Below are 14515 nucleotides of genomic sequence, written 5' to 3'. Positions count from 1 at the left end.
TTCTTGATGTTATCTTGAAGAGCGAACATTTTGCTGGTGAACTCTGAAAAAGTAGGGAGTGTCAAGATGAGTACCCATTTGTCTGGAAAGAGGGAGGGTAAAATTTTAGGGGGCCTTGTGCGACATTTTAAGAATGTTATGTGAATGTTAAGCATTCACATAACATAGTTCCCTCCCCCCCCCCCCGAATTTCAGGCATATACTTAAAAGCTGCAGGAGTTGTGTGGCCATAGGCGGAGTCCTAAGCATGCTAAACTTGGAAGTGTATCCCATTCATGTAGTTTATTTTGGAGTGAACATGATTAATATTGCATTTCCACTCTCCTAAATATGATGAGCCAGGCATGATTTTTAAATGTCAGTCATCTATTGACTTTTATTGACCGGATCCTGTGTTTTTTTTGGGTTATTTTTTTCTTTAAAACTAATTTAGGTTTGTCTGGAGCTGGGAAGACCACAGTTAGCATGGCCCTGGAAGAATATCTAGTGTGCCATGGCATTCCATGCTATACCCTGGATGGTGACAACATCAGACAAGGCCTGAATAAGAATCTAGGATTCTCACCAGAAGACAGGGAAGAAAATGTCCGCCGGATTGCTGAGGTTGCCAAGTTGTTTGCAGATGCTGGCTTGGTGTGCATCACTAGTTTTATTTCTCCTTATGCCCAGGTGAGCACCCCATGTCCTCATTTTACACCGAAATTTCACTGCGGTGTTAACTGTTTCAAGAATATGGTCAAATAATCCTTCCTTTGTTGAATGTGTTAAATTTTGGCTGAGATTTAGGAGCCCCTTACACACATCAGAAATTGTGTTTTTTCAGTGGGCGTTATATGCTCATCTGAAGGGGTTTATGAAATTCCCTCTAAGGGGTGTTTGAGAGGCCACGGTGAGGACAAGCTTAGTGTACAGCCCTTTGTTTCCTGTCCAGTAGATTCAGGTTACTATAAATTAAAAACAACTGAAATTAGACTCAGTGGCGCTGTGGTCTAAACCACTGAGCCTAGGGCTTGCCGAATGGAAGGTCGGCGTTTCAAATCCTCACAGCGGGGTGAGCTCCCATTGTTTGGTCCCTGCTCCTGCCAACCTAGCAGTTCGAAAGCACGTCAAAGTGCAAGTAGATAAATAGGTACCACTCCGGCAGGAAGATAAACGGCGTTTCCGTGCGCTGCTCTGGTTCGCCAGAAGCGGCTTAGTCATGCTGGCCATATGACCCAGAAGCTGTCTGTAGACAAATGCCGGCTCCCTCGGCCTATAGAGTGAGATAAGCGCGCAACACCAGAGTCGTCTGCAACTGGACTTAATGGTCAGGGGTCCCTTTACTTTTTTAATGCTATAGAACACAATAAACTAAGTACTGCAGACTCCCTGTTTTTGAAAAGCCAAGCCATGGACCCCTTACTTTTGAAAATTTTAATATCTCTATGGTCGTTTTATTGGTGTAAATGGCATCATGGGTGGGTTACGCAGACCCCCCCCCCGGGACCCACAGATCACCAGCTGGGAACTGCTGCTATGGAAAGGAAGACCTGTGGTGCAATTTATTTGCAGATGTGTCAGTTGAGCTAACCAGAGGGTGTAGCTAGAAGCACTCAGGGTACTAGGTTCATAGCCTCCTAAGTGAGAATCACCTCAGAACAGCAAAATTGGCAACTCCTTTCCACTTTGCTTAACGCTCCCTCTCTCACTCCAGGCAAAACTGGCTCACACCTTAGTAGGTACTGCCAGGATTAAGGGGGTTAGCTTCCCCTTAAGTCACATTTTTTAATTTTTGTAAACTACTTGTTTATTTAGAAGGCTTGGGGCAGGTGGACCTGCAAATGGTTAGGCAGGTAGTTAAACACAAAGGTTTAACTACCTGTGGAAGGGAAGCTGGCAACGCCTTGCATAGGCTTGGAAATGGTGCAAGAGAAATCTGAAGCAAGTTTTCATTGTATTTCAAAACATAGCCTTAGACTTAGTAAGGCAGAATTTTTAAAACATAATTAGCAAGGAGAAAATTGGCTTTTTAGAAAGAACATACCATATATTCAGTAACAAAACAAGCCTGTGTTACTTTCTAAACAAGTCATTTTCAAACCATGAGTTACAAAGCAGGCTTTTAAACCTTTTTTTTTTGAAAAACTTTTTTAAAATACCAGTTTTCCTGTTTCACACTTAACATTAAGCTGAGATCCTTTGAAAATAAACTCAGAAGATTTCCAACCCCGACCCACATGTGAACTGGGTGCTTTTTTCTGGCTCTCTGAGGCTCATTCACATAGTGCTAAATCTTGGTCTAACATTATGTGCAAACCAGCGCTTGGAAAACGTCAGAAGTACAATTCAACCTCTTCTGATCCTCAGTGTCTCTCTATCTCTCATCTCTCTCCCATCCCAGCTTCATGTTTAGGAGTAGGCTGGGACTCATCACATCCACCCCAAAGGGGTGGGATGCTCACCATGGCAAGTGTGACAAACATATGTTTATGCTGGGCATATAAAAATGCTACCTACTGTGCAAGTCTAAATTAATTACTCGTTTGGTGTGCTCTGAAGACCAGCAGTCATTCAAGCGGATACAACATTTGATAACATTTTCAGTTAGCTTGATATGTAAGCAGCCGCTGTGTCTAATCATGAGACTTTGCAATGCCTTGTGTTTCATTCCCCTCCCCCGTATTGTGGGAATGTTCTGGGGTGCAGGAGAGGATATATTGACTAATTATATCCTTATCCAACTTGTGCTAACAAGTTCCCAAAATATCAGCAGAGTTTATAGACATTCCCCTTTAAGTTCGCAACGGTAACGTGTGCACAGGTTCGCTAGAACCTCTATAATAATTACTCTGGTAATTTCCCCTTTGTTCCCTCTTAAAATACAAGACACAACACAGTCTTTATCAAAGTATAAAAGAGTTTACTCACGTTCTGTTCACAATATGATTCCAGAAGGCAGACAGGCTTAAAAAGGTTACATACATTCAGAATCTATCTTGTAGCAAGATAGTCCTTATCTCCTCTCTTGGCTGGGAGCCAAGAGGGCTTCCTTAGATGCTTCCTCATTGAAGTAAAATGGCAGAGAGAGAGAGATGGCTGCCTGCCCTGTGCTTTTGTCATTACCTGCACAGGTGAGGCCACACCCACCTCTGGTCACATGCGGAGGAAGTCCATCCCCAGGAAGTTTACCTGCTTGCTGGACAGACATCCCTCCCCATGTTCTAACATGTACACTCTAGGAATGTTGTAATTGACTGCTCCTGTGTTTACATCCCACACTTATGACATGATACCCTCATGTAGACATAGCACTGGTTCCCTGAAAATTGTGGTTTTGTAAATTGGTAGTCAGATTCACCACCTTCCATGTGCATCAGCACAAACTAGGTTTTCTCTTAAACATGGTTTGAAAGCCCACTTCAAACTGATACTACACTCTACAGTGAAGATTTGTATTTGTTATTGATACTGAGAACCAAGGTTACAAGGAAGCCTTTTTGTGTTAACCGTGACTTGCATTTCACTGGGTCGTTGTTTAGCGTGTGACGTGGTGGAAAGTTTTATTTCTGCCATTGCTTTTCTCTTTGTTACTTCTTAGGACCGTAACAATGCAAGACAAATTCATGAAGTGGCAAGCCTGCCTTTCTTTGAAGTATTTGTGGATGCTCCATTGTACGTTTGTGAGCAGAGAGATGTGAAAGGCCTCTACAAAAAAGCTCGTGCTGGAGAAATTAAAGGTGAGCTTTCATGCCAAAGTTCTTTTATGGTGTCCCAACTGGGGCTGTTGGGCTATTGCCTACTGTACGAATGAGCTAATGACAAATAAAATATAATGCAAGCCGTCTGCTCTCTGTAATACTAGGGTACAGAAGAGCACCCATTTAATTATTTTCTTACTTTGATATCTTGCCTTTTCTTAAAAACCTGGAGCCCAAAGTGGCATAAATGTAGTTCCCAAGTGGTCACCTACCCAGGCGCTGACCAGACACAGACCTGCTTAGCATCAGAAAAGTGGTGGTCTCATATGCTATGTCTAACCCAGTAACACTGCAAAGAATCCAAATGGAACCATACTTAGCTGTCGTAACTGTTACTCATTCTCCCTGAGAGCAAAATTATTGATTACTCTGGCTATTGTTTACTCTGGATACAAAGCTGCTTTTTAAAATCCAGTACCTTCTCTCAAACTGCTCATGCCCAACAAGATATGCTGTCTAAGCATATATATAAGCAATATATATATATATATATATATATATACACATGCACACAAACATTGCCCAGAAGAGAAATAAAATTTGAAATTACTGATGTATCAGTCTCCACAAGCTTTACTTGTAACTCATATTCCCTGTTCAAAAATGTGCTTATGACATTGTCTTTGTCCACAAGAAGATTTACAGTGAGACAGAAGGACCCTTTTAGTTACAGTTCAGTAATTAGTTTGGGATGGACCAGAAAAGACCAGGAATGTTAGATGCAAGCAAGCTTTTCAGATAAGTAGCTGGAATAACATATTACAGCAGGAGAGTAGAAGACCCATCTGAAAAGCAGCCTTGTAATATGTTCTGTTTTTCTCCCCCCACTCAGGTTTTACTGGTATTGACTCAGAGTATGAGAAACCTGAAGCCCCTGAGCTGGTACTCAAAACGGATTCCTGTGATGTCAATGACTGCATTCAGCAAGTTGTGGAACTTCTGCAAGAGAGGGTATGGAGTCTTGTAGTGTTGACTTGTAAACATCTTGTGAAGTTGCCAGCTTAATATTCGCTGCACATGTAAACGGGCTTATTGAAAAGTGGTGGGTGCAACATTTGGTCCCTTACTTGCTTAGATTCTTTGATTAAAAACTTCCAATGGAATGGCAATTCCTGTGTATTTTCCAAGAACAGGTAAAATGTGTCCCTCTCTTCAGAAGTGTGGTTTTGTTAATATGCAGGCTTCTGCAGATCTGCTCAATGCAAACTTGCACCATTAATCAAGTTAAGTTTCGTTGCTTGCTGATATCCCTGTTTGAGGGTGGAATTCATAATAGTGCTAAGAATATTGTCAAGCAAACATTTCTACTTGCCCAGTGGAGTGATCCCCACTTTCCTTCCTCATGTGCTTTCCTGGGGGGGGGGGGTTCTTCCCACTCTCCAAAAAGGGTTGGGGAAGCCCTGATCTGGTAGTGGAGGTCCTTGCACTGACTTCTGCTAGTGGAATGGGGTAGTCGAATCTGGTGAAATGCAACATTAGTCGCACTTGAGTGTAAAACCCCTAAAACCAATGCAGCGGGTCTAATTCTATTGGGTGAGACCCAACAATCTATATCTCGCATCGGTGAGCAAACAGTACTTCACCCGCCTGACTTCAAATATTTCAGTCTTTGCAACGTGACAGGAAAAAGGGCAGCAAAAGATAAAAACGAGAGCTGCTTTCGCATTTAGTGCTTGAGCAAAGCTATTGTTGGACTGCCATGGTAAGAAGTGATGATCTTACACATTCGGCTTATGAAGGGATAACTGCAGTTACTTCATGAATAAATGGTATTATACGCAAACTGCAGTTTTTTTGGTTTTATTGTTACAAGGCTGACTTGCCCCTTTTGTAATTGGATCATTTGAGGGTGGAGGAGGAGTGCCTGTATTAAAGTGTCTGTAATAAACGAACAGCCAAGAGCTTTGCGGGAGGAAAAGTTGTTCCGTTCTGAAATGGTAATTCCCAAAAGGCAGGTTGTAGCTGCTACCGTGGGCTTCCAGCTGTGAGACATCATAGTGGAATTGCTTGAATGAAGAAAAGTGGGGAATGAATACGCAGAGCATCAATAAAGAGACTTTACGGCAGCGCTCTTATTTTTTGGGAACTCCCTTGCCCCCCTGGAAATGGAAATGAACTACCTGTTTTTTGTTCTTGTTTTGTAGCACTGTGAATGAAAAAAGAAAAGAAAGGCATGTTGCTGTCCTTTTTTTGTATGTTTCTGCTACATTAAAGCACATTAGCAGAATCACTTTTTTGCTTTGTAAGTCGTGGAGCTATGTGAGATCCTTATTACGGAAAGGAGAAAGCAATTTGGGCTTGTATGTGGCTGCTAAAACATAGTTTAAGTGTGTTTGGCTGATCCATGTGGAGGCTCCTATTGGGTACCCAATGGGGATCCAACAGTAAACAGTGATTACTTTTCAACCTTTTGCAGTTTATGTATAAGCTGCCTTGAGTCCCAGTCTCGTAAATAACCACCTAGATAACTTCAATAAGAGAGGGCAAACCCCCTGGCATGTTACTACTGTGAAAGCTATCTTACCTCCACTGTCGGAAGCTGTATGCTTCTGAATATCAGTTACTGGAAAACTCAGGAGGTGAGAGTGTGGCTGCACGTGGTCGCTAGTTGTGGACTTCCTATGGGCATCCTAAACAGGGTGTTGGACTAGATGGGCAACTTGCAGGTTATGCTCTTAAAACTTACAGAAGAATTTCAAAGGCATTTAAGAATTAACCCCCCCCCCCAGTCAGTGAATTCACCTAAACTCTCAAACTGCTGGTATTCCTTGTACCACAGAGCCTAGAACTTGCCGATCAGAAGGTCAGCGGTTTAAATCCCTGTGACGGGGTGAGCTCCAGTTGCTCGGTCCCTGCTCCTGCCAACCTAGCAGTTCAAAAGCACGTCAAAGTGCAAGTAGATAAATAGGTACTGCTCTGGTGGGAAGGTAAACAGCATTTCCGTGCGCTGCTCTGGTTCGCCAGAAGCGGCTTAGTCATGCTGGCCACATGACCCGGAAGCTGTACGCCGGCTCCCTCGGCCAATAAAGCGAGATGAGCGCCGCAACCCCAGAGTCGGCCACGACTGGATCTAATGGTCAGGGGTCCCTTTACCTTTATACATGCATTAGCACTTCCATTTGATGCTGTTGAGTCAGGTTTCTGCTGATGCCACAGTTGTTTTTTATTGAAATAAGTTTCATTTTGCACCATTTCAGCTCGAGAGTCAATGTGCCAGTATGAAAGACTCCCTGTTTTTTCCTTTGTGCTTCTTAAAATGGGTTTTGACCTGTGCGGCCATGATAGTTCTGCTTAGAGACTGCACATGTTCCATTTTGTTCCTCTTATTGCAATGGGAAGAAGATGACATGTTTTAAACTCCCCAGCAAGTATTGCAATTCGGACCCAAGGGAGAGAAAGCAGTCAGTTTTGAAAGTATGCTCCAGCAAATGTTCTCAGCTGAGTTATAAACGTGCTTTTCCTTTGTTTTGTCACTCAAAATAAATGGTTAGGTAAAGTGTCTCATAATATTTTTCATTGCTGTTATGTCAGACTTGGGTGAAATATGGTCTCTCTGTAATTGATATACCTCCTAGGATGTAGCATCCTGGAACTCGCCGTTTTTCAAATGAGCATTGTTCACCTGGCTCCATCCACATAGAGCTCCAGCAGATTCCTGGCCCAGCCAGCTGTCCAAAACTGCTTGTGCTGAGCTGTGTGAATTCAAGTGAAATAGTTGGAAACTACTTTCCTTGGAGCCTTTTCAAAACCCTCCATAAACAGGTTGCCATTCAAATGGTAAATAAAAGAATTCAAAGCCTTGCATTACCAGAGATGAAAATAAGCAAATATTATGGGTGCTATTGGCCATGCTTGCTGGGAATTCAGGTTCAGCAACACCTGCCAATAAATGGTACATCAGGACACCAGAATGCAGAAAATGGGAAACTTTCAGATGCTGCCTCCCTGTTTATAGGAACATGGGACATTCCTAGTTCTTTCTGAGGATGCTAGGAATTGAGTTTGGGACGTTCAACATGCTAAGTAGATGCTTTATCCCTGAGCTATAGCCTTAAAGTAAGAAACCATGGCTCACAAAGAGCAGTCAAACCAGAAGAGTTTTCTGCATTGCAACAGAAGTTTAAATATTTATGCCCCGAGACACAAAATGTTTTACTCATGTGACCAACAGAGTCAGATCATTCTGGCTGTAATCCAACACAGACTGATACTAGTGGTTTTAAGCATTTCTGTATTGTGGCCTTTGACTTCTTTTGGACACAGTTTGCAGTGTGAAATGTACATGGCTGTTAAAGGGCAGGCAACATCCTTGCTGTGGAACAAATCCTTTGCAATTATTTATTTCAATTTGTATCCTCCTTCCTTTCAAAGGAGCCCAAAGGAGATTGATTTAACTAAATCTAGGGCTTAGTTCATGCAATGTTGTGCATGTCACCTGGTGTATATATAGTACAGCTAAGTTCATTTTTCTAGTTACCTCTATAATAATAATAATAATAATAATAATAATAATAATAATAATAATAATAATAATAATAAATAATATAATAAATAATTTATTATTTATACCCCGCCCATCTGGTTGGGCTTCCCCGGCCACTCTGTAATGTGCATTCTGTAATCTTCCTGTGGATATGCACTTGATTCAGGCAGTGTTAGAATTTTGTTATGTTCTGGATAGCTGTTAAAAAGAAGTTACCTCATGTTGCTGCATTCAGTTTTAGTGGGTGCAATAAACATCTTTTGGTTCCTAGTCCTGAATAATGAATCAATTAATATTGACTTAACAGCTCATTAAAATGAATAATAATACTTTTATTACAGCGGTACCTCAGGTTACATACGCTTCAGGTTACAGACTCCGCTAATCCAGAAATAGTACCTCGGGTTAAGAACTTTGCTTCAGGATGAGAACAGGAATCGTGCTCCGGCAGCGCAGCAGCAGTAGGAGGCCCCATTAGCTAAAGTGGTGCTTCAGGTTAAGAACAGTTTCAAGTTAAGAACGGACCTCTGGAACGAATTAAGTACTTAACCTGAGGTACCACTAGATTTGTACCCCGCCCATCTGGCTGGATTTCCCCAGCCACTCTGGGTGGCTTCCAACAAAGATTAAAAATACAATAAAATAACATTACACATAGCATTGCAGCTATGTAGATAATAGAACACTATTGTCAGAGCTGCCCTAGGTCCCAGCTCACAAAGGACCAACGCCACTCCGTTGTTATGTACAAAAGTCTTTATTGAAGTTCATTTTCGTTTCCACAGCCACAGCGTGCAGCTCTACGTCTGAGACCCTAGACCGTCGAAGCGCCGTCTGAGTCTCCTCCCCCCATACACCAGTTTAAGACCCTAGCCTTTCTCCACCTCTTCCTCCGCTCTTTCCTCCTCTGGGTCCGCCTGTCAGCTGGGGTCTCGCCCTTCCTAGACTCTTCTGACGCTGATTCCCCTGAGTCTTCTCCCTGCTTCCGGCGGGCTTTAGGACCTGGTTCCCGATCCGGGCTTTCTGCTGTCCCGCGCGCCTGTACATTTGAACTTGGCGCGCGCGCCCAGCCGGTAACCTTCCTTCTGACCGTTACACTGCTCCTGTCACTGCTTTCCTCCTCTTCGGGGAGGCTAGCTGGACCTGACCTCCCCTAACCCCTCTCTCCGATGGAGGCGTGGTCAGCCCCGACTCATCTCCTCTCCCTGCTGGAGGAGACGCTGGCCCTGACACACAGGAACCTTCCCCCCCGCTACGCTCTGGTGGGGAAGCTGGTCCTGATCTCCAGCTGCCGCTTTGGGAGTCCCCGCTGGCCCCTGGCTTCTGGTGCGTCCCCCCTGGGACCCCCCTTGCCCTGACCACCGGCGCCCCCTTCTGGGAATCTTCTGATTCGCTGGAGAGGCTCATGGAATCTCTCGGTTCACTGTCATTCTCCCCCCCGCTGCCCTCAGATTCTTCCCATTCGCTCTCCATCTCCTGTCTCCCCTGTGCCTCTGCCCCTGAGCCCCTGACAACTATCTTTTTATGATGGGGTGGTTTTGCATTTTTTGACTAGTGATAAATGCATTGGCACGTCCAATAATTGCAGTGAAATGTGGAACAATGACTATGTTAAGATACATTTTAAAAGAAACTTGGAAACACATACACTAAGTAGAAAAATAGAAGCATTGCCACCCCACCCTATGTACCCTCCCCACCCTCCAACTCTTCCCCCCTTTTTTCTTCCCAACCTTATACTGCATGCAACACTAACGCCTCACAACAAATGAAACTGAGCTGTAGAAAACAAAACTTGAAAAAAGAGACAATGCATGTAATTCTTTTTGTAAACGAAGACATCTTTAATAGAAGTTATTATTTTAAAAACACTTCGAAAAAAAAGCACAGGCTTCACCACTAGAGGGCTTCCAAACACCACATTTTCCCCTGAGCTGTATGTGACTCCTAAGAGATGGGGTTCTTGCCTCTGTTTTTAATCTAAAGCGATGTTTTAAAAGTTGTATCTGTATGTACCAGGAGCATTAGATTTACTAATGCTATAAATTACTTGAATGTTTAACCTTTTCATGTAGTCACGGTTTAATGTTCTGAAATGTTCTGTATTTTGTGCCCGGGCACAAGTCAAGCTTCTCAGCTCAAGTAGCGTTGAGATGCTGCTGGTGTTTGCATTTTGGGCTAAGGGTGAAATGAAAGTATGTACGGTGATTGTGCCTTGTGTGTGTCACATTTATGGCAGTCAAGATAGTAGACTCTGCAGTAGTCACACAGCATGACTTGATTCCCACGTTTGGAACAACTTCATAAAGTGTAAAAGAAAAATGCTTTAATAATTTGCTAAAATGCTTCCTAAATGCTTCTTTTACTTTCAAAGCAGACGACGGCGAAGGAGCTTTTAATATCATGTGGCTTTTAACAGAATGCTCATTCCTAACAGTTTGATTGGAAACACTCTTTAACTAAAGCTATATTTTTTGTTTTAAAACAAGGCACACCACATATTTAGATGCAGTCTCTTATATCTGTCTTGCCCACAGGCTTTCTGGCTATATACTTTAAAATATAAACATTTAAAAATAGACTTGTAGTGTTCACAAATAAAACATATGCTCCATGTGAAAAACGACTGTGCAAATGAAGTCCTTTTATTACGTTAAAAAACAAACACAACTTCGTTAAAATGCTTTGTTTCTAAAACTTTTGCCCATGACTACGTATTTCTGCAAAATAGCAGACAGTATCTTTAAGGCCGCTTACTAATAGACTTTGGCCACTAGGCGTTATGAAGTAAAGAAAGTATTAACTTCAAAATAGACATAGAGTCTTGCAATAAAATGATTCAACTTCGTTGTTAACTAAATGGGTTCCTTCTCTGTAAAGCCTGAGGGATATTTGTTCTCTGCAGCTCACTGACATCTTTTGTAGACACACTAAAAGCAAGAGATACTTGCATCTCTGCAAGCACTGAAGGGTAAATGTGTAAATGGCTAATGCATGAATCTCAGCTGTGCTTGGATCTGCTTGCTCCAAAGTTCTTTTAATGACACCTATAAGGCTGTGACTGGGACTTGTGTTAACTGTGATTCATATCCATCTTGTTTTTGCAGTTACAATGGGGGTTCAGAACCAGTTTTAAGTGTCCAATCTGATCCTCATGTTTATAGCTTATCCTAGCACTTTTTTTTTTGCAAAGACTGCCCCTAAATAGCCCCTGCTTCCATAATTCTTTGGGGCAGGATACAACATCTGATTTGCATGCAGAAGGTCTAAGGTTCAAGATCCGTCATCTCATTTCATTCATCTTTTAATATGTAATCCACCTTTCTATATTACTATACACAAGGCATTTTACAAGCCGAAGAAACAGTGAAGATTGCACAACTTACAACAATCTGATCTGATACAGAAATGTCATAATGAAAACATAACTTTAAAATTAACAACGTATATAAAATATAGTGGTACCTTGGGTTACATACACTTCAGGTTACATACGCTTCAGGTTACAGATTCCGCTAACCCAGAAATAGTACCTCGGGTTAAGAACTTTGCTTCAGGATGAGAACGGTGGTGCGGCAGCAGCGGGAGGCCCCATTAAGTAAAGTGGTGCTTCAGGTTAAGAACAGTTTCAGATTAAGAACGGACCTCCAGAACGAATTAAGTTCTTAACCTGAGGTACCACTGTAAAGTAATATTCAATAATCCATTGGAATATAATAGTACACAATAAAAATAAATATCAGCAAATAAACAAAAATTCACTCTTAATTGCAATAAATATTTTCTAAACTATAATAAATAAAAATAACAAGTTACAGTGCATAAAATAACACAGTTACAGATAGGTAGCCGTGTTGGTCTGCCATAGTCAAAATAAAAAAATTCCTTCCAGTAGCACCTTAAAGACCAACTTTATCTGTTGTATCTGAAGAAGTGTGCATGCACACGAAAGCTCATACCAAGAACTAACTTAGTTGGTCTTTAAGGTGCTACTGGAAGGAATTTTTTTATTTTAAAATAACACAGTACAACTTGAGAAGCAAAGACACTCTATCTATCTATCTATCTATCTATCTATCTATCTATCTATCATCTATCTATCTATCTATCTATCTATCTATCTATCTAATATCTTTCTGAACTCAAGGTTGGGCTGAGAGAGAATCCCATTTGAAATGCTGGAGCAATGCAACCTGTCATTGTAGTAGACAATTCTGAGCTTGGTTGAATGGTCTGACTCAGTGTGAGGCATGATCCTGCCTTTCTGTGGATGCAAACCTTTACACACTTAACCCGAGAGCAAGCCCCATAAACCTCCACTGTTGGCCTGTAGGTTCATGTTTTTTCTTCAGTATTTTGGTGCAGATCCTTAGGACGCCATCCTATGGTGTTAGTTACAGAGATCTAGATTGTGGTGGTGGTGGTGTCAACAGCCCAGCCAAAAACAGTATGTGCTTCATCTGAGCCAGCTACCTCCTGGACCTTCCTGTTGGAAAGGCGGACGGTTTGCCACTTTTGGACAGAGTTGTGTAGGGTCCCTCTGCCAAACAGTAGCCAAGGAAGACCCCTGCTGGCTTCTTCTGTGGGAAAGGATAGGGCAAGGAGAAGCTTGCCAGCTTGGCTCCTCTGAAGTGAGGCATGCTAGACATCCTAGGTCAGGGATTGCTATGCAGCTGATTGGAGCAATCCATGCTTACATCCTGCAGGAAGGCTTGTTACTTGCCAAAGGGCTACACCACAGTCACCAGGGTCACTGAAAAATATATAAAAACATGGGTTCTTTGGAGTAAGGGCCCATGAAATAAGCATTTGTCCCCCCAAATGGACAACACACCATTTTAAAGCCCTTTAGAGATATTGATACTGGCCCTGGTCACTGCTTTCTTACTCAATCTTTTGCAGCCATTATTCTTAACAGTTATTTATAAAATAAGAACTAGTGGAACATACCACTACCATTGTAAAGTCAGCAACACTGCTTACCTTTGGGTCTGACAGTAGATTCCTTTCTGTGCAGTATTATGTATGTGTACAGAACAAGTTAAAGCTGCCCAGATGCTATGAACTGAAATCTGAGTGGCAGGGTGTTTGCTTTCATTTTGTTAGTTTCTAAAATATTTTGGTAGATGCTCTTTGGATAATCAGTCAGTGTCTATATACAGCCCATCATCTTCCTTCTACAGCAATTGCTGTTTCCTTTGGGAAGGAATTAACATACAAATTTCTGAATGAGGTTCTCATCGAGCTGTTTTCTCAAACTATGCTAATTAGGTTTGGATAGAAGAATCCCCTGTGCATCTAGTTACTGAACCTTTTGACAGATTCCAAGCATATTGGTGTAGATGTTCCAGCCTTGTGAGGAATGGAAGAATTTAGGAGCAGACTTTGGTTTGTGTTAAGTCTTTTGAATGGCTGCCTTATTTTAAGACACCCTGCAGTATATTTTTCCAGATGCAGAATCGAAGCATGATAGACTTTCCTTTTTTTTTTAAGCACACAGAACTTTTGGGTAGGGGGAGGGTGGGACAAAGAGGTTTCTCAAGCACCAATATTTTAACATGTTTTAAGTTACTTATAGCATTTGAACACGTCATTGGCGAGAAATTTAACTTTGTGGTGACTCCGTCACGTTCTCTTCCCACTCGAATGTTGTTCTGGTTGTCTGTGTCCTCCTCTGTGCTGTCTGGCAAATGCTGAACTGCACTGTTTTTGGTTTTTTAATTCAAAATATTCCAAAAACCAGGCACCACATTTGTATTGTCTCATGCCATGCTTTTAAGTCTTAGCTGTGATGAGTTTGGGCCATCACACAGTAAGAAAGGGGAGGACAAATTTATCACTGTATAAGGTTTAGATTAGAAAGTGGAGGGAGGACAAATAATTCTTAGTTCCTTTGTTGCTGCTTTGTTGTCTCTCATGAAGTTGGAGGAGGAGGTACAAAGGGGAAGATGTATAGGTGTATGGTTCTGTCCATCAGTTAGGAGAACGAATGTCTCCCTGTGCAGAGTAAGCAGCAACAAAGGAAGTAAGGTAAAGGGACCCCTGACCACTAGGTCCAGTCACGAACGACTCTGGGGTTGCAGCGCTCATCTCCCTTTATTGGCCGAGGGAGCCAGCGTACAGCTTCCGGGTCATGTGGCCAGCATGACTAAGCCACTTCTGGTGAACCAGAGCAGCGTATGGAAATGGCGTTTATCTTTCTGCCAGAGCGGTGCCTATTTATCTACTTGCACTTTGACGTGCTTTCGAACTGCTAGGTTGGCAGGAGCAGGGACCGAGCAACGGGAGCTTACCC

At 42.3% G+C, this 14515-nt stretch overlaps 1 protein-coding gene across 1 annotated transcript in view; it reads left to right on the top strand.

The window, feature by feature from the left end:
- Window positions 1–14515, top strand: part of PAPSS1 (3'-phosphoadenosine 5'-phosphosulfate synthase 1) — a 50052-nt gene that overhangs the window by 11246 nt on the left and 24291 nt on the right. The window contains exons 3-5 of the mRNA XM_083459222.1: window positions 434–669; window positions 3578–3716; window positions 4570–4688. Of these exons, the coding sequence (XP_083315348.1) occupies window positions 434–669; window positions 3578–3716; window positions 4570–4688 (494 nt within the window). The remainder of the gene's footprint in view (window positions 1–433; window positions 670–3577; window positions 3717–4569; window positions 4689–14515) is intronic.

Source organism: Podarcis liolepis (genome assembly GCF_965112155.1).
Source record: "Podarcis liolepis genome assembly, chromosome: 9".
In the NCBI taxonomy this organism is placed as follows: domain Eukaryota; kingdom Metazoa; phylum Chordata; class Lepidosauria; order Squamata; family Lacertidae; genus Podarcis; species Podarcis liolepis.
This window is presented reverse-complemented; position numbering and strand designations above follow the sequence as displayed.